The sequence below is a fragment of the Corythoichthys intestinalis genome, chromosome 20 (genome assembly GCF_030265065.1).
Source record: "Corythoichthys intestinalis isolate RoL2023-P3 chromosome 20, ASM3026506v1, whole genome shotgun sequence".
NCBI lineage: Eukaryota > Metazoa > Chordata > Actinopteri > Syngnathiformes > Syngnathidae > Corythoichthys > Corythoichthys intestinalis.
In genome coordinates, this window is record NC_080414.1 from 25,898,046 (window position 1) to 25,916,571 (window position 18,526).

Here is an 18,526-nt window from a genome sequence, read left to right on the forward strand (position 1 = left end):
CCCCAAGCCACATTAAAAGGCTGTAACTCCCAAATTAGGTCTTGAAGCCAAAGACATTGTTCTTCTGGAGGATTTGCCTCATCCCGGTGCCCATCTGCAGGCACTAAACTTATTAAGATTCATACAAACACACATTCCGATTTCAGTGCCTCTGCTGCAGCTACGGAAATATAAACTTTACTGTCACCCAGTGGAAGCAGAAGACGCCCACACTTACAGGCATTGCAGGAACACCAGCCTCTCCATCTCTCCCGCGGTCCCCCTGCGAAAAGACATAACAATTAGGTAAAAGTTTATGTCTGTTTGTTTACATCCTATGTGTGTATCTTGGGTTTCGTGTGAGTGTGTGGATGAGATCGAGTGAACACAGTAATTGATGGAAGTGTGTGTGTGCATGCGTGTGCTTGCATGTGTAAGAAATAGAGAGAAAGAGAAAGGAGAAAAGGTCACGCTTACCTCTAGCAACCAATAAGAGAAACCCACTGAGAGAGTGGATAGAAACTAGCTAGCAGTGACCTTTAACAAACCTGACTATCTTATATGTGACTTACAAAAGACACATCCACAAGCTTTGATACTTACTCCTTCCCTTCCTGCAACCCCATGGGCCATCACTCTTTGCCATTCGTGCATATAGAGTGCAGCAAGTGAATTAGAGAATTTATTACGTGCTTTGATTGCTCGATTTGGAACTGGTACCATTTTCATGTGGCTGACTAAAAGCTTGTTCGGAGAACTAACATGGTGTATAATTTCAAGAAAAAGAGTAAACCGTCATATGATTGCATTAATAACTAAACCATCAACTGTACACATTTCATGAGCTGGTCATAACAGTTTTCATGAGTTTTCAGCACTGATACTCATGAAACCAATAACTGCTGTGTACATCAGTGTTGTCTTTGTCAACGATGACGATCACAAAAATATTGTCAACGAAATGTTTTTTCATGATGATGACGAGACGATAACGTGCTGAAAACGTTTTTTGGGGGACTAAAACATCACGAGCCTAATGCCAGTTTTCGTCTGACGAGACGAGAACGACACGAAAATAAGCAATGGTTTCTGTCACATGTTCAAAATGTGTGACATTTTATGTGTAGTTAGTATGCATCGTACCAGTGTCTGCTTGTGTCACTCTTGTGACGTGCTGCGCCCCCACCCACTCACAAGTGCAGTGTCCACCAGTCTCAAGGCTTGCACACACACAGTAAGATTTCTATGCAGTGCATATGCAATGTTGCTTTAGCCTTTAAAGGTCTGTGCTGACTGAGTGATCATCACACACTAAATGTAACTCGTAGCGTTCGCGTTAGCATTAGGCTAATGCTAACAGCGTGCGTCCTCTTACACCGTTAATACACCAGGCACGTTTACGGTGCGTCAGCGTTGCCACCGTGTCAACAGTGAAACAAGGCCGCTAAAGTCAAGCTGCATGTGCACACCAGTCGCAGTGCGACCACATTTTAGACACGCCCTAGAAGCGGTTCAACACGTTGCACTCGAAACGAACGGCAAAGACGAGGCGAGACGTGACCCTCCTGCGTCAATACTACTCGAAGGATCAGGCAGAACGGAAGTCATTCGTGTAAAAATACTGTGGATCTGGTCGATTTTCAAAATAATATGCAATTCATTTCTATTAATTTCTGCATGGCGCTTTAACGTGAGAAAATCCATAATTAAAGCTTTTGAAAACCGTTCATAAGGGAAAAAAATTATTCATTGAGTCATTTCATTTGTGAGGAACATGTTAAAATCTTTGTCATTGCGATTGTTTTTTTTTCTTCTTTCTTTCGGACAAACAAGCTGATCAATACGCGGGGACTGAAAGGCAAATGGTTGTTGTATTATCTTTAAATACCCGCTACTCTCGCGCAATCTTGCAATCCTCGCGTGAACCGATCGAGCTGCTCTGCCCATTAAACGCGTCCTGTGGAAATTAGGGACGAGCGTCAGTGGTGCGTTGACCCGCTAGAGGTAAGATCTTAAGCTCATTTTGGCTCCGTGGTACGACACTTCTCCATGAGGCTCCTGTCCTTGCTAGCCACAATGTATACTAAAACAATGTATGGATGTTAAACTAAGGAATACTTGTAATAAAATAAATAATTTGGACAAAACAGTGAAGGCACTGTATGGTAATTGCAAACAGAAGCCTCAGACCCAGAGTATGCCCTGCGCACGTGAACGCCGTGGCCCCGATCTCTTTATATTCTTCCCCTCCGCATCCATTGCATATTTTTGATCTGGTATTTCGATATGAGCAGCAGGAAGTTAAAAACAAACTAAAGACTGGGGAATTGAAAAGACAAACACGCACCGGTAAGACTGGGGTGTGGAAAGGCTTCAAATTGATTGTTGAAGATGCTACAGAAACCTGTGTCGGCTTGGCTGAATGTAACGAATGTAGTGCTTTGCTCTCATATGAGAGTCGTGAGTCCTCACAATAAAAACAACATTTGGGGTTTGTTTCAGGCTCGGGCCAGGTCGAGTCAAGCTGGATTTTTGAGGCCTGATCTTACCTCTATGACGCACCGACAAAGTTGATGCGCCACAGACGTGCTTGGTGTATTACCGGGGTTAAACTCTGACAACTTTTTTTACATACAGTTCGTGTTTCCCGTTGAGTGTGTATTATCATGTCGGCGTTGTCCTTTTAGACGCTACAATATGTGCTTGTCTGTCAATGTTCATTCAAAATAGTTGGAAACCTTTATTGTTTTAGTAATTTAAAAAAAAAAATTATTTTACAGACGAAAACATTTTTAGTAAACGTCAACGAAAACCAGACAAAATTAGCCATCAGTTTTCGTCAACAAAAACTAGACGAAGACAAACATTTTGTTATGACTAAAATATGACTAGGACTAATAGGTATTGTTGCCCAAAAGACAAAACACCGGTGTACATCAACAATAATGCTGAAAACAAATCCTTTACAGTGACAGGGTTGCAAGTAATAGGTTTGGAAAGTCATAACAAAAGAATACCAAATAATAACAAAAATCAAACATGATAAATTTCTGTGGCAGCCATTCAAAACTTAAAATGCTATGTCAAATGGTCCGACTGATTTCATGAAAATGCTTGCGAACTGCATTTTACAAGGTCAAGATCAAATTGAGCTGCAGTATTTTACATAACAGGATAAACCATTATGTCTGTCTTTTTCTGATCAAGAGTTACAAGGTTGTTTTGGTTCGAGTAGCACGTCAGCACCCAGATAAGGTTACATTTTGTCTCAGACAACTACAATTTACATAAATTCATGTTTCTTTTATTTTGATTATATATTTTTAGAGCCGTTTCATGGAGGTGAGAGAATGTATGGGTGGGCATAAAAGTGTTCATGCTCAGCTCATCTCCTCTCCTCTCCAAAACTGTGACTAATGGATGAGAAATCAGCAAACTGACAGAAATGAATTGCAATACATATTTGGCACATACATTTCATGCATCCGTTGGAATGGAGTGCAGTCTTTAAATTCCTTTGAAGGGCAATTATATTGTTGGATCACTGCTCTGTTGTCATGGTTCGATATGATGTTTTCATATACAGTAGAGAAGGAGTTCATAAATACTGTATATAGGGAGCTTCTCAAAAGTCAGAAGAGCTAAACTGCCTCCCTGTGGCTAGGTGTGGTACGCCAGTCCTTTCTACCACAAAAGGATGGCAGCTGATGAGTTAGAAGAGGTTTCTATCTTGTCGTGCATTGTTTGTGACAAAAGTTAAATGTTAATTTTCTAAAATCTCTCAGCAAAAAGAAGATATTAAGTAATGTCTCTCAACTGTTCTGGATAAAATACTTGTAGAGAAATTTATAAGCTTCTGTTTGAGAAGTGCTGCTTGTAAAAGCCAAGTAGAGTTCTAAAACCATTGTTCCGTAACAGTCATTGTCTGTTTCAAACCATTAAAAACTTTGCAGAGTCTGCTTTCAAATGATGCATGGCAGCATACGCAGTACATTTTTTAACTTTTTGAATAGCACAATTCAAGACCATCCTCAACAAGATGGTGCTTGTGAACTGGCATGTTTTTTTTCCTTAAAATCAGAGGATGAAAAGAGTGCCATTGTTGCTGAAGTCACAGAAGTTACTGGGAAACACAGTTTTGAATTGTGGCATGTGTAAAATGTTCTGAAGAATCCTACATCAAGTATGAGTAACATGCAAAAGTAGGTTGCTTAATAAATAATAAAATTGAATCATTGTACCTTATTTCCTTTTGGGCCAGGGGCACCCATCTCTCCCTACAGAAAACATTGTTAAAGCTTAGTACACTACTTGGACAACAAAAAAAATATGTAGAGGCTTCATCACAAGTCAATAAATTATTCATGAAGCTTGAAATTAATGCCTGCTTTTTACTTACGGCTAAAACATTTTGCCCATGTTTAGTACGAAGGACTCTTACCCAATGACCTTTGTATCCTGGATGCCCAGGAGCACCTGGTAGGCCTGGAAAACCTGGCTCTCCCGTTGCGCCCTAGAAATGTGAAAGCGATTCATGCAGACATTAGAATAATAATAATGATAATAAAACATAAAAACTGCATTGGAAATTGACCATTTGCCCAAACAAAGGTAATCTCGTGAACTGATCTAAGGCTGCAGCTATCGATTATTTTAGTAGTCGATTAACCGATGAAGTGGTGAGTTCGAATAATCTAGTAATCGGATAAGGAACATAAAAAATTTAAATACCTGAGCTGAGCCTCAAATGGTTTAAAAAAAAATAATAATAATAAATTAAGATCTAAGTACAACAAAAGAAAAGTTGGCTAACTTACATCGCAAAAGTCTGGTAGCTTAAATTCTATAAAATGCTTTTTTTTTTTTTTTTTTAACATTGCTCTTATCAAATGGTTCAAATACATATTCCCACCAAAAAAATAAACTAAATTATGAACGCATAAAAAAACTTTAGCTCAAACAAAAACTTAGCTTATGTTTGTCTTAACAGGGAGCAGCTGGATTTAGCCATGTGAAATGAGTTTTGTCATATTCACTGTTGCCACTGGAGGTTTTTTTTAACAATCCTCTTATCATTCAAATGGTTCAAATACATATTCCCACAAAAAATAAAACAGCTACATATACCAATAAACTAAATTATGAACGCATAAAAAAACTTTAGCTCAAACAAAAACTTAGCTTATGTTGGTCTTAACAGGGAGCAGCTGGATTCAGCCATGTGAAATGAGTTTTGTCATATTCACTGTTGCCACTGGAGGGCAGTGTATCCACCCAAATCAATAAAACTAAATGCAAACACTTTCAAAACAAACCATGACAATGCCACTCTAACCAATATTCTAAGCAGCAAAATTTGATTTGAATCTTTTTTCTAATCGAATTATTCGAGTTAATCGATTAATCATTGCAGCACTAAGCTGATCTTTATTTATATGGATATTGTGTTGCTTCCCAACCATCATTAGTATGCCATGAAAGATTATCAGGTTTGCCATTGGTCTTCAAAATTATTATTGATTTATTTGCTGTAAATAAATACATGTATTTATTAAATAAAATAAAATAAATAAATACATGTATTTATTAAATAAAATAAAATAAATAAATACATGTATTTATTTACACAAATAATGCATCATTGTTCATCAATTCCTGAGTAAAAGATATTAATATGGGCAGCACGGTGGGGGCATGTGGTTACAACATCTGTCTTGCAGTTGTTGGGGTCCAGGGGGTCTCCGGTTTCCTCCCACATTGAAAAACAAATGCATGTTAGGTTAATTGAGGACTCTAAACTGAAATGGTTGTTTATCTTATGTGCCTTGTGATTAACTGGGGAGCAACCCAGATTGTACACTGCCTCTCCCTCAAAGTTAGCTATGATAAACTCCAGCTCACCCTGTAAAATGGATGAATGGATCGACGCTTGATATGACACTGACAGTACAGTTGATGTTAAAAAGTCGAACTGCAGGCAAATTCAAACTATCCTATTTCAGTTTTCTTTGTTAGTAGTATATAATTTAAGAATGGGAAGGCAAGCAGATTAAACAATTTTTCATAACTTGTAGCAGCAAGGATTATCATAAAAGTCCCACTTTTCTACCTTTCCATTTTTCAAATTGTGAGACATAAAAACTGAAATAAATGGCAATGGTAAGGTAATAAACTGCAACTGTTATGGTATTGTCAATTGATTGGGGAAAGTTTTAAATGGTAATAAAAACAAAGGGATGGCCATTTATTTAATAAGAAATTAAACATCTTGGCAGTACATTTTTTATTTCAATTTTTGCCTTTGTCTTTGTAATCGTGCATTTAAACATATTGAGTATATATTAAATCTAGTCAAATTCCATTTGCAAATCTCCTGAACAAACCAGGATTTTTATTCTTAGTACAGTATCCTTAAAATATCAATATACAGTATAACCTTACAATCTGCACATTTTGACAAGATTGGATAAATATTACAACATCAAGAAGGCTTCAGTTATTGAATGAAAAAAAGTGGCCACTGCAATACAAGCCAAATGTATTGTAATTAGACATATACCAATTACCAGTTTCAAGGTATACCGTGGTATGAAAACGTCAAGGTTTCAAAACCGCAAAATTTTTCTGTCCATAAGGTATGCAGGGAGAAAACCCTTGTTTGCAGCTGTAGGGCTCAACCCTCCCCCACCGTTTTTTGCGCAGTGTCAGTGAGTCAGCTGTGCTACACGATGGCTGGAGGAGGTGAAACTCCTGAACTTTTTTCCCCATTGAAGAAAACAAAATCGCTGGTATGGGAACACTTCTGCTACAGAAAAGTTACAGATGGCCGTGGCTTAGAGGAGGAGGGCCAACAGACATTTAAAACATATTTGCGGCGGGTGCCTGCCGAGAAGGCAATACCTCCAATATGATTTCACACTTAGACAAAATTAAAGGTTAGTAAACACTGTCGTGAACATTTCCCACCAGCTATGAGAGTTAACTCCAGCCTGTTTAGTGTGTCTAGTGGTGGTAAAAGGTGTTTTTTTCTCTCTGGCAACTGTTTGTGTATGTATGGTGTGTGTAAAATGTAAGCATGATACAAGTCATAAACATTTGTTTTTAATGGTAAATAATTCAACAATTTTTGTTCTGATGCTAATAATGTTGAGCTGTGGCTGTGGGTTTAGGCGCACCTAGTGAACTGCATTTGTTTTAATTTTATTTAGATTTAGAACTTTTACTATTTAACAATTTGCTAATGTTTTGAAAAATAAAAACATGGTCAATGGAGAAAGTTTTAATGTTTTTTGTTTTTAAACCAAGATATCTCAAAGTAAGACATTTTAGAGCTGTGATTACAATACCGTGATATTGTGAAACCGTAATATTTTGGCTTATGGTTATCATACAGTCAGAATATCATACCGGCACATGCCTAATTGCAATGAAGTAGTAGTTTGAGGGTGTTTTAAATGTTTTATTCCAATTGCGTTGTTAAGGTTATAAATCACATTAAAGCTGGAAAATGTTTTGAAATGGTCTCATTTATTATAGCACCTATCACCTATGTGTTAGATCCACAGTACTGTAAAGAAGGTCTTATCTTAATAGAAGAAATCATTATCTGCTCAACTCACCTTCTGCCCTGGTGAGCCAAGACAAGCATTACCGGTAACCTGTGAATCACCGCAGTTGCCCTGGAATAAAACACACATTAGCATTCATCGTATAAGAAGTGTAGCGCACAAGTGAGTGAAGGCATATTATGTTGCTGCAAGAGTATCATGCATGTTCGATGTAGTACGCATACTGTATATTAAATGGTTATGTAACGTATAATAGCCCTGAAAGTGACAGCAATTGTTGCTCGCAATACTCCCAGTCAATTACCAGTCTCATTCCTGGTAAAAGCTATTACATTCCAACCGCAGTATTTTAGGCGTCTTTGAGTGTCCTGAAAAGCACTATATACAGTAAATGCAGTGCATTTACTTTACTGTAATTGTAGAAAGTTAGAGCTTTCTCTATTCAGACAAAAAAAAACTATATAATGAAAATTGTGCTTTTTTGTAAGTACACAGCAACCATGTTTTAGCCGTTTTAAGTGTAGATTATAAAAAATGCTTTTCAATTTTTTTTTTCCAACGAAAACTCATCTGCAATGTCTCCAATAAAAACATCCATGCAGCCAGATGACCCGAGTCGACCACCAGTATTATGGTGTCATCGAAAGCACTCAAACTTTCAAAAAATCTCCACAAGTGACTGCACAAATGAGAGTTTAAATGACCTGTGATATCTTATGGAGAGAAATATAAGTGGATTGTACAACGTGATAATGAAAACTAAACAGAGATTGTATTCCTTCTTTGATTAAGAGCTTTTAATATAGCTTTTGGAAGCCATCCAAAACAAGCTAGGATGACATCAATTGATAAGAACAACCATAAAATCAATTGCAAACTTGCTAGTTCACTCAAAACTCATCTACTCTGTTAATTAAAAGTGTTGCGAAGCATTCAGTAAATGTCCCACAAATGTGCCATTTATTTTGTGCTGGCTGATTGAATTGTCAAATTATGAATTACCATTCTTGTGAAAATAAACAATATCTGCAATCTTGGACCAAAAAAACAACTCTTCCTCCTCCTCTGACTCATCTTGTTCCTCCACTGCACCCTCTATCAATGTGCTGCACTGTGTATATGGAATGAAAAAGCAGTACATTCCAAGGTCATGGACAGATGAACATGTCAGTGTGCTTTTTGCCTGAATTGTTCTGACAGACCAAGAAGTTCTTAAATTTACTGATTTTAACAATATGATTACTTACTAAAAAAATATGGGAACACTGCGGTACGAGGGTCATATGGGGGCCCGATGAGCTTTACAACTTGGCCAGCCATAGTTCTCCCAATTAGAGGGGAACTAATCGTAGAGTTCCATTTTTCCCCCCACTATTTAAAGCAGCACTTGGTAAATTTTCGTTTTGGTCGATTTTAGCGCCGCTGAAGGACAAAAGCAGTAGTGTTTTGCCTTAAGGAAGACTGCGTTTCCCATAAGGACAAGCGCACACCCATACAGTGTCGTGAAATAATCAAAAATTAGTCACCAAGTGGCCTGCAGATGGATTAAACAACATTTCTGTTTCCAGCAGCTGTGTGAAAGATGAATGGTAAAGTAATTAGTTACAAATTACTTCTCCCAAAAAGTAATTGTGTTAGTAACTCGGTTCCCTGAATGTAGGATTAATTAGTTACTTGGCAAAGTAACGTGATAATGTTCATGTTTTTTTGTTGTTTTTTTTCTCCTCAAAAAAAAAAAAAAAAAAAAACAGGTCACACAATGTGACGTTTAAAAGCTTTTTGAGACAATTGGCCCTAGCCCAATTCTTTACCCTTAACTAGTCACAGGGGTATTGCAGATACTACAATAACTAGATAGTAACCTTTGCTATGTGTGGAAGTCATTTAATGTTGTGAATCAACCATTAAAGTTGTTAAAATTGTTCCCGTTATTGCATTAGTTCCCTACTGTCTACTTTCGACATGTGTTGACAAGTTTTAAAATTTTCATCATTTAAAGATAGGTTTAAGTCAAGACTTTGCCCATTCAGGAGCATTATAGATCAAAAGTTACTTAGGTTCGCTTGGAAGGTTCTCTACAACAGAGCCTTCCTGAGAAGTCTACTGCTTTAAGATGGCGGCTGTTTACTAACTCATCTAGTTCTTTATACATGTTGCGAATGCCGCTGTGTGTCATTTGCATCTAGTTCTATAATATGTGATATCTACCGTAGCATCATGTGGGCGTTGTTTGTAGGCTATCGGCTACAGTCAGGTATTATTGGAGTCACCTAGCATCGCGTTTGCAACGGCGTCACAACTCCCTTGCCTCATCCCCACTCCTGCTCTGCTCTCTCGTCTCCCAGACTTTTCTCGCGTCATTCAACCAACATAGTAAAGTAATGGACGCCTTTCCCGCCTCAGTAATGGTAACAGCGTTGCCAAAATGAGAAAATTAGATTACTCACTACTGAAAAAAATAGCGCCGTTAGTAACACAGTTATTAGCAACACCGCTCTTCAGTTGCTCTGCCATCTTTGCAGAATTCGTGCGAAAACGCTTGTATCGAATTCAGTCTTTATAATGAATGGAGAAAGAGGGAAGTGACGTATGCCTTAAAGCAGTCAGCACATTTGTAGTGTTTTTTGTGTAGCAGCGTTCCTGCCACCCTCCTCAAAGTTGATTAGTGCCGGTGAAAGCGATACAGAGCCATTCAAGATATAAAAGTGGTCATTCAACTAGTTGTCAGTGAACATATCACAAATGTTATGTAAATATTTTAGAAAGGTTGAAAAGTGACCTAGTGTTGCTTTAATGTATAAAAAAAAAAAAAAAAAGTCAAAATTATTGTGTGACCTGGTTGAAAGTTGCCATCTACGAATACTTAACGAAGCTACATTTACCGACCTTTGGAAAACAGCACAGAAGAAGATGAAAGAGGCTCAGGTCAGATTTGAAAAGATTGGAATTGGACTGCTCATAATGCATAGCGCATTAAAAAATATCAGATACGTGTCACAAAAGGGCAAAGAAATCTGAATATCTCAACAATTGCCACAACCAAACTTACTATAGACTTTGATGCACTGGCAAAAAAAGTGAGATCAACACCAGTGTTCCCATAAAAATTAATGTTTCTATACCATTTTATTTGTATTGCTTCACACAAACATGCCCTCCATTGGTTCCTGGCCAGTCTCCTGTCAAATTTTAGAAGTCATTGTGGCCCATGAGTCAAAACATTTGTGGTGTTTCATGTGTGTGTGTGTGGGTGTTTGAATTCAATATGCAAAAAGTATAGCAATTTTCACATCACCAGACAGACTGACAATTTGATTTGCTAACTCGTTTACTCCATCCTCCAAAATAAGCAAAATGAGTTATTTTCCACAGGAACATTAAGTGAAAACTGGGTGATATCCGAACAGGCTGAGAATAGCCAATCGACCGGGGAGCGCCATTACCATAATAACTAATTATAACGTTCAACACATAGACCTTGGGACCATCTTGGCCGATCTCTGTCGACAGCCCCCGGGGTCCCGAGTTTTGAGACTAGATATTGGAGGAGAAAGCGGGAAAGGGAGAAGACGAGAGGGAGTGATGCGAGGGGACGAGTGAGGAAAGGGATGAGAGTAGAGAGAGAGTTGGATGAAAGAGACACTGTGCTTTGGGCTCAATGTGACAGAGTGCATGACGGCTTAGTCAGGAGGCACTGGGGAAGAAATGAGATGGCTCAGGTCCACACACGCAAACACACTGTATTTGCATTCTGGCGCAGGCAGACACGCATTGCCTATGCATTTGCAACTAAGTGTTGTGCAGTATTTAAAGTCATGTTGAAGCTCTGTATTTGTCACTGCGTCTTCTCTGCATTCACCAGCTCCAAATAACTCACTTTGTCAAAGAGGGATGGATAATAACGGAATCCAAGAATACTCAGATTTGTCATTTGTATACACGAGTATGTTTATCCGCTCATTTAGTTTGTAAAGTATCCTTAAATCAGCAGTATTCAACTACAGGGCCACGGTCTTGGACTACTGGCCACGCAGAGACTAAAAATGTTTTGGGGATCAATATAAACTTTCTGTCATCGGATGGATGGATGGATGGATGGATGGATGGATGGATGGATGGATGGATGGATGGATGGATGGATGGATGGATGGATGGATGGATGGATGGATGGATGGATGGATGGATGGATGGATGGATGGATGGATGGATGGATGGATGGATGGATGGATGGATGGATGGATGGATGGATGGATGGATGGTTTCATCCTATATTGGATGGATGAATGGAAGTTTTCAATCACCATAATTATGTCAAAGGTTTCGTAGCGAGAAGACTGATATGGATAAATATAAGGATTTGACCTTATATGAATAACAAACAGAAATGTTGAAGCAGCATTCGTGAAAGTGCAAATGTGAGTCACTTCCAAAACTTTTGGCCTTGAATTCAACCCACAACCATCAGTCTAACAACCTGAAAAACAAGTTTGCGTCTGTGCACAAATAATGTTGAATTAATAACTGCATGGGTATATATAGGTTTCATCCTATATTGGATGGATGAATGGATGGATGGATGGATGGAAGTTTTCAATCACCATAATTATTTCAAAGGTTTCGTAGCGAGAAGACTGATGGATAAATATAAGGATTTGACCTCAAGGGGGCTTAATTATACTTTTAAAAAATACAGCAATATGAATAACAAACAAATGTTGAAGCAGCATTCGTGAAAGTGCAAATGTGAGTCACTTCCAAAACTTTTGGCCTTGAATTCAACCCACAACCATCAGTCTAACAACCTGAAAAGCAAGTTTGCATCTGTGCACAAATAATGTTGAATTAATAACTGCATGTGTGACGACTGACTCTGCTGGGGATATCAAGGCGACGATAATAGTGTGGGATGTCTAATGACTGTATAATTTGGATTTTAGGGATGAAAATATGTTATTGTAGCTGAGCTACATATCTAATGTGACTGTTGAACAACACTAATGAACCAACTTTACATTGCATATTCACATATAGTATGAATATGCAGGTGTCAACTGTCTTCGAGTTCCAAAATTACAGCAGTTTGTTCATCAAAGCAGTGCTGCATTGCAAACACAAGCAGTACAATAACACATTATTCCACCGCCCTTAACTTCCTTCAATCCGCAGTTGAATGACACACACTGAATCAGACACTTGACATCCTTCTCTATTTATTTCCTCCTTATTCACCAGGTCTAACAATAGCTATGCCTTCTGGAGACGATGGGACACTCTGATAGACTTTCTATGACATCGTGGTGCCCATCAGCCTTCTTTTATGATGTGGCCTTTTAGGCGGCAGCATCTCAACCGCAGACAAAAGCGGGATTAACAAACGGAGTGGCGCGCCAACTCTGTCCTGGATCAACCTCTGGATATAGTGGAGGGGGTGTCTGAGAGGAGAACGGCAGCCAAGTTACACTGACAGTACCCACTGTGCCAGAAAGATGCACTGATGGTCCAGTAATTAAACACTGCTCCTGGTTCCCCTCCTCAGACTTCCCTCAAAGGTTATTAACATTAATAAACATAATCTCTTTAAAGATAATTGTGTAATATTTTACAAAGTGATATTGAAACTGCTTTGTGGCCTGCCCTCTGTCTTTTTATAACCTGCGGCACACAGTACAAGAGAATGAACAGTCCACTGTTAAAAATGTATTCTACAGTTAGGGCAGCTGGAGCATATCCCATCTGATTAATAGCAACAACAACAAAAAGAAAAAAAACTATCCATCATGCAGAACGGAGACAGACAGCCATTCACACTAAAATGTACGCCATTATAAAGTTGGAACTAAATTCAATCCATGATCATACAGCATTGTATTGCCGAATCATGTTTCATACTTGCTCTTCTATTTCTAATAAAGATTCAGCTGTGTTTTGCAGTTGAATGTACTGCAAATTAACTAAAAATTTTGTCCCTCAATGCAGGAGTTCCACCACCTATGTGTACAGACATGTCACAAGAGGGCAGCAAAGCTAACTACATACTGCACAATTATTCACTCTGTGCTCGAACACAAGAGGAGAATAAAGCTGTCACCAGCTACTCACCATCACGTGTCACTGTCATACTGGTTTGTGCTTGTGCTAAATTTCTCATATTGTAATCCTACACCAGTGATGCAGGAAAAATTATACAACATTGCTCACAGTATTGTTGAGTTTAGTCATATAGGACCCAGGTCCATTAGCTTATTGGTCATAGAAGCTTTGCACCCACCAGTATGACGGCGCGACCATGGTTCAGAGGTGGGTAGTAACGCGTTACATTTACTCAGTTACATTTAACGGCGTACCGCACGCATGCTATTTTTAGACCATGACCTCGCATCGTAAAGCGGAAGTAAAGCAAAAGTGGGACAATATAGACCCGCCCTCGCATAGAAACCATGTTAATTCTGCTACTTTTCTCCAGTAATCTTTCAAAAACTAACATACTGATCATACATTGCTTTATTGGAACTTTTAGAAACGACTCTAGACATAACGACATATGAAGGATGTTTTCTTCATACGTTTCCCGAAACTAAAAACTCGGAGGAAAAATGTGAAGAATGAATCAACTTGCGTAGACTTTTAACTCATTTTCTCACAAAAACATAAATATGTTCTATTTTTAATTGCTTCAGTGTCCCAAAAACTTATTTATACATCTTTTGCATTTTTTTCCCCACAATCGGCATCTATAGGTTCCCATGTATCTCAGATAGAATGCACAAAGCTCAAAACCCATTTTAAAGCAATAAAACTGGCCACTGGAGGGCAGCAGCGCATTCGGTAAGACCCGCAACCCTATTCAACGGCAACCAACGTTGGCCGCAAAGGAGAGGGCGGAAGACGACCGAATGGATGACAGGCTGCGGACGACCAGGATGCCAGGCGCTGGACGACCGGGACCACTAGATGCCGTACAGTCCACGCTGCTCGTGAGGAGAGCCCGCAGAGACTCAAATAAATTCATCTTTTTGAAACAGGCGGCGATGAGGAAAAAGTTTAACCCGCTGTCGCGGCCAACACGTCATCTTTCAGTTAGTTATGTCTAAATAAATTGTTACTTTGCTATCAAAAGCTCTATTTGTCTTGTTGTTTTTTTGTAAAAGGAAAACATTCAGATGTTTGAGATGTAACTAAAGCAAAAAAATAGCTGTGTTAAAGTCAGTTATTTTTTAAATGTATGCGTTCACAAAAAGCTCAATTTCTCAGTTTTTCATCAGAAATTGGAAAAATGCTCAAACTAAGCTATTTTCTAATGCTGATTTCTATAAAATGGAAAAAGAAATGATTTTACTTTTTTTTCTGCTGAAAGAAGAGAGTAATCTTTCTTTTGGTGGGTTCCATGTTTATACAGCAATAGAACAGAATTTTCTGTGGGCCTTGCAAACTCAGTCAAAATCCAGTAAAACGGCCGGGAGCGAAGGGCCTTGCTCCGGTGAAAATAGCTGGGAGTGAATGAGTTAACGGTAGCTTGGTGAATCCATTCACATTTCAAATGCAGTAAACATTTTGTTGGGTTGGCATGGTCTTTCAGAGGACAAAGAGGTAAGCCGTTTTGATATTTTTAACTTGTTTTTTAGCATGACGTTGTACCGTGCTGCTTCTGTCAGACAATGAATGACCTGAAATAATTAAAATGGTATCTGACTGCCAGTAACCTTTTCTGTTGTAAAAAAAAAAAAAAAAAAAAAAACTTTAGTAAGGGGGAAGAGTAAATAAATTATAGAATTAAGATTTGTTATCAATGAAAAAATTTAAAGTGTTCGTTGGCTGTCATTAAGTAGCATTTGCAATCGCTCCACAAAACTAACAATATAAATTACCCCCAAGAACGGTCAGAGACGTAGGACAACCAGAGGATATACTACTAATATATAAGAAGCACAGGGCTGGTGGTAAAGGATAGCTTGTTGAAACAGGAAACATTGTCAGTCGCGTAAGAAAAAGATGTCGATAAAAAAGCTAAGGCTATACTTAGGTCTGCTTGTTTTTTCGTCTTCTTCAGCCCTCGACACTCAAGCCATCTCTTTAACTGAACATTTTTATGTTCTTCCACATATTTGCCAGTGAATTTGGCACCAGGGATATCATTTTTGGAGAGAATTGGTAGGTTTAGCTCTGTAAACATATCCTTCGTACACGATTTTCATTCATTTACTATTGGGGACAAGCTCCCGTTTGTCCCCCACTTAGCAACAGTAGCTAACGTCATGAATATTATGAGCGGAAGTGACGTGTTGCTTGCAGTACGCCATTAAGTGACCTCTTGAGAAAAATGTACTTCTAAGAATAGTTTTACTGAGCCATACGTTTTACTTTTACTTAAGATTTATGAAGGAAAAATGCTACTCATACTCCACTACTTTGGGCTACACAAAGTCGTTACATTTTTCTTCTTTATTCTTCGTATTAGATTTATTTTCATTTTATGTTTTTTGATAAGAATGCCAAAAGTCACCAATGAGACGTCATAACAATAATCACATGACTCCATCATACCAATCATACTCAAGCTTGCCATTCTATGATCACGTCAGCCTGTTAAATTACGAGGCGTCTTTAAAGCACCGTAAAAAAAAAAAAAAAAAAAATGTTTGACAGAGAGCTGCCGTCAACATGACTCAAAAGCGCGGATTTTAACCTCTGTTTTTAATTTGGCACCGATTGAGCACGGAAAAATGGCGATATTATCATTTTAATATTGTATTTGGAAATATTTTCTCCACTAGAAGGTACTTTTGGTTTTTGGACAAATGATGCTTCATTTCTGATAATAACAATAATAATAATAATACATTTTATTTAAAGGTACCTTTCTGGCAATCAAGGTCGCCGTACAATCATTTAAAAAAAAAAAAAAAGAATTTGAGACTAAAACGGTAAAGTATAGAACATTTAAAACAATAAAAATACTAATAGATAAAAAATAATTAGCAGAAAACTAAAACACAAAGAAATCAGGGATTGTTACGGATAGGCGAGTCTGAACAGATGAGTTTTGAGTTTGGATTAAAAAAAGGGGGAGTGTTTCTGTAGATTTTTTTTCTCTCGCCGGAATGCAATAACTTTTTTTTTTTTATTATTAATATGGTTATGAAATTGGTTATAGTACAGTATAATGATAACAAAAATAAAAAATATACATCATAAGCAGTTACTCACAATTTTACTCACTACTTGAGTATTCTTTTCACCAAATACTTTTTTACTTGGACTTGAGTACAACTTTTGGATGACTATCTTTACTTGAGTAATATTATTTTAAAGTAACCCTAAGCTTACTTGAGTAAAATATTTGGCTACTCTACCCACCTCTGCTACTGTAAAAAAAGTGAACTGCTGAATAAAACGATACCGATAATAAGTGTTGCAATGAAATCTTGAAGCAAATTTTAAATTTGAAAGGAAAATCAAACCAACCGATGGTCCTTGAATGCCAGGTGGTCCTTGCAAGCCCGTTTCACCCTACAAAAGAAAATAATCCAATTTATTTGAAGGTACCATCTTCATTCTGCCAAAATGCATTCAGGTTTTATGTTACCTGAGGTCCCCGTGGACCTGCTTCTCCCTGAGGTCCCTGAGCACCCTGTTGATGTCAAAGCAACATGATAAAGAGTTTTCTACTCATCCTGAGTGCTTAATGCCACTATATAAAAATCTCTAATTAAGGACTGAATACTGTATTGCCACTATGTTTGGAAAAGGGAAAAAGTTTTGTACAACATTTTAAAAATTCAATTCAATTCAATTTTATTTGTATAGCCCTAAATCATGTATTTGAAGTTTTGAGGCATGGCTGAGTCATTAATTAGAATGCGTTTTTTTTAATTGTGTCTCTTGCTATGTTTTTGTGATTGGTATTAAGTTCTTTGTCAAAGACAAAATAATATACTGACTAACCACTACAATTGTTTTGAAATTACATTTTAAGTGTGAAAGGAAATGCATCACATTGTACAACAACAACATTGTTTGTTTTTCACCTGTAACGCTTATAGAGCATTTTAGAATAATCTTTAAAATTAATCGAAAGTCAAATATTCCTTTTTGTATGCTCACAATTCAATTCTACTTGCAATGATCTCATTACCCTAGTGGACACTAGATCAGACGGTAGCGACTGGACAGTGTCTGAATTACAAAAATGAAGGAAAGGAAAAATTCCCCATTCATCAGGTGTAAACGTGAACTAAATAGACACTGCTTTCTATAAACGCAAACATCAAAGTGGGTGAAGAAGGAAAAAAAAAGCCACGAGTCAAGAGGGATTTTGCTTTGTGGTTTAAGCATCCATTTCTATAGCACTTGGGTGAGAAACTTTTTAAATAGTTCTGACTTAAGAAAAAAAATCTTTATTCAACTCAAGGTAAACTTTTATTTGCTTTGACTTAACTTTAAAGACCCCAGCTCTTTCTTATCTGGAGCTACTGCGTCACTAAAAAGTGGATTTCACGGACTGAATGGTTCTTTCGTCCATATACGTTCAATTTCGTTTCAGTATGATTGTGTATTGAAGAATACTGCCATTTTTCTTTTGGTTTAAGAATCGCCAGTGTTGCCAACTACAAGTGCGTTACTGTTCTCGGATTGCTTTCTTTCAGTAATGAGCAGTCCAACGCGTTCATTTTTCCAAATCAGTAATATGATTAAAGTTAGTTTCCCCTTATGTCTGTACGTTACTATTTTGTAATTGCCACATAATATATACTGAGAATATTGTAATCATGTACGAAGACCGTTTTGAATAGAACATATTAGAAAGGTTCCCAAAGGTTTGTTTCCTTGGTAACCGCTCATAGTCAAGTGTCAAGTGTTTTGGAACTCAGAAAGGCGGGACGAACACAGGTGCACATTTGAGCCGAGTGCAGACACTTGTTGAGATGTGCGAGGGAATGTTGATCTGTGTGCGTCCATGAATGAACGCGAGTCTTTCCTTC

The 18,526-nt window shown here is 37.8% G+C and overlaps 1 protein-coding gene across 1 annotated transcript in view; it reads right to left on the bottom strand.

Annotated features, from left to right (window-relative positions):
* Nucleotides 1-18,526, bottom strand: part of si:dkey-225n22.4 (collagen alpha-1(XXI) chain) — a 92,226-nt gene that overhangs the window by 25,814 nt on the left and 47,886 nt on the right. The window contains exons 20-25 of the mRNA XM_057824177.1: nt 17,131-17,175; nt 17,010-17,054; nt 7,599-7,658; nt 4,421-4,492; nt 4,221-4,256; nt 218-262 (exon numbers count right to left, since the gene is read on the bottom strand). Of these exons, the coding sequence (XP_057680160.1) occupies nt 218-262; nt 4,221-4,256; nt 4,421-4,492; nt 7,599-7,658; nt 17,010-17,054; nt 17,131-17,175 (303 nt within the window). The remainder of the gene's footprint in view (nt 1-217; nt 263-4,220; nt 4,257-4,420; nt 4,493-7,598; nt 7,659-17,009; nt 17,055-17,130; nt 17,176-18,526) is intronic.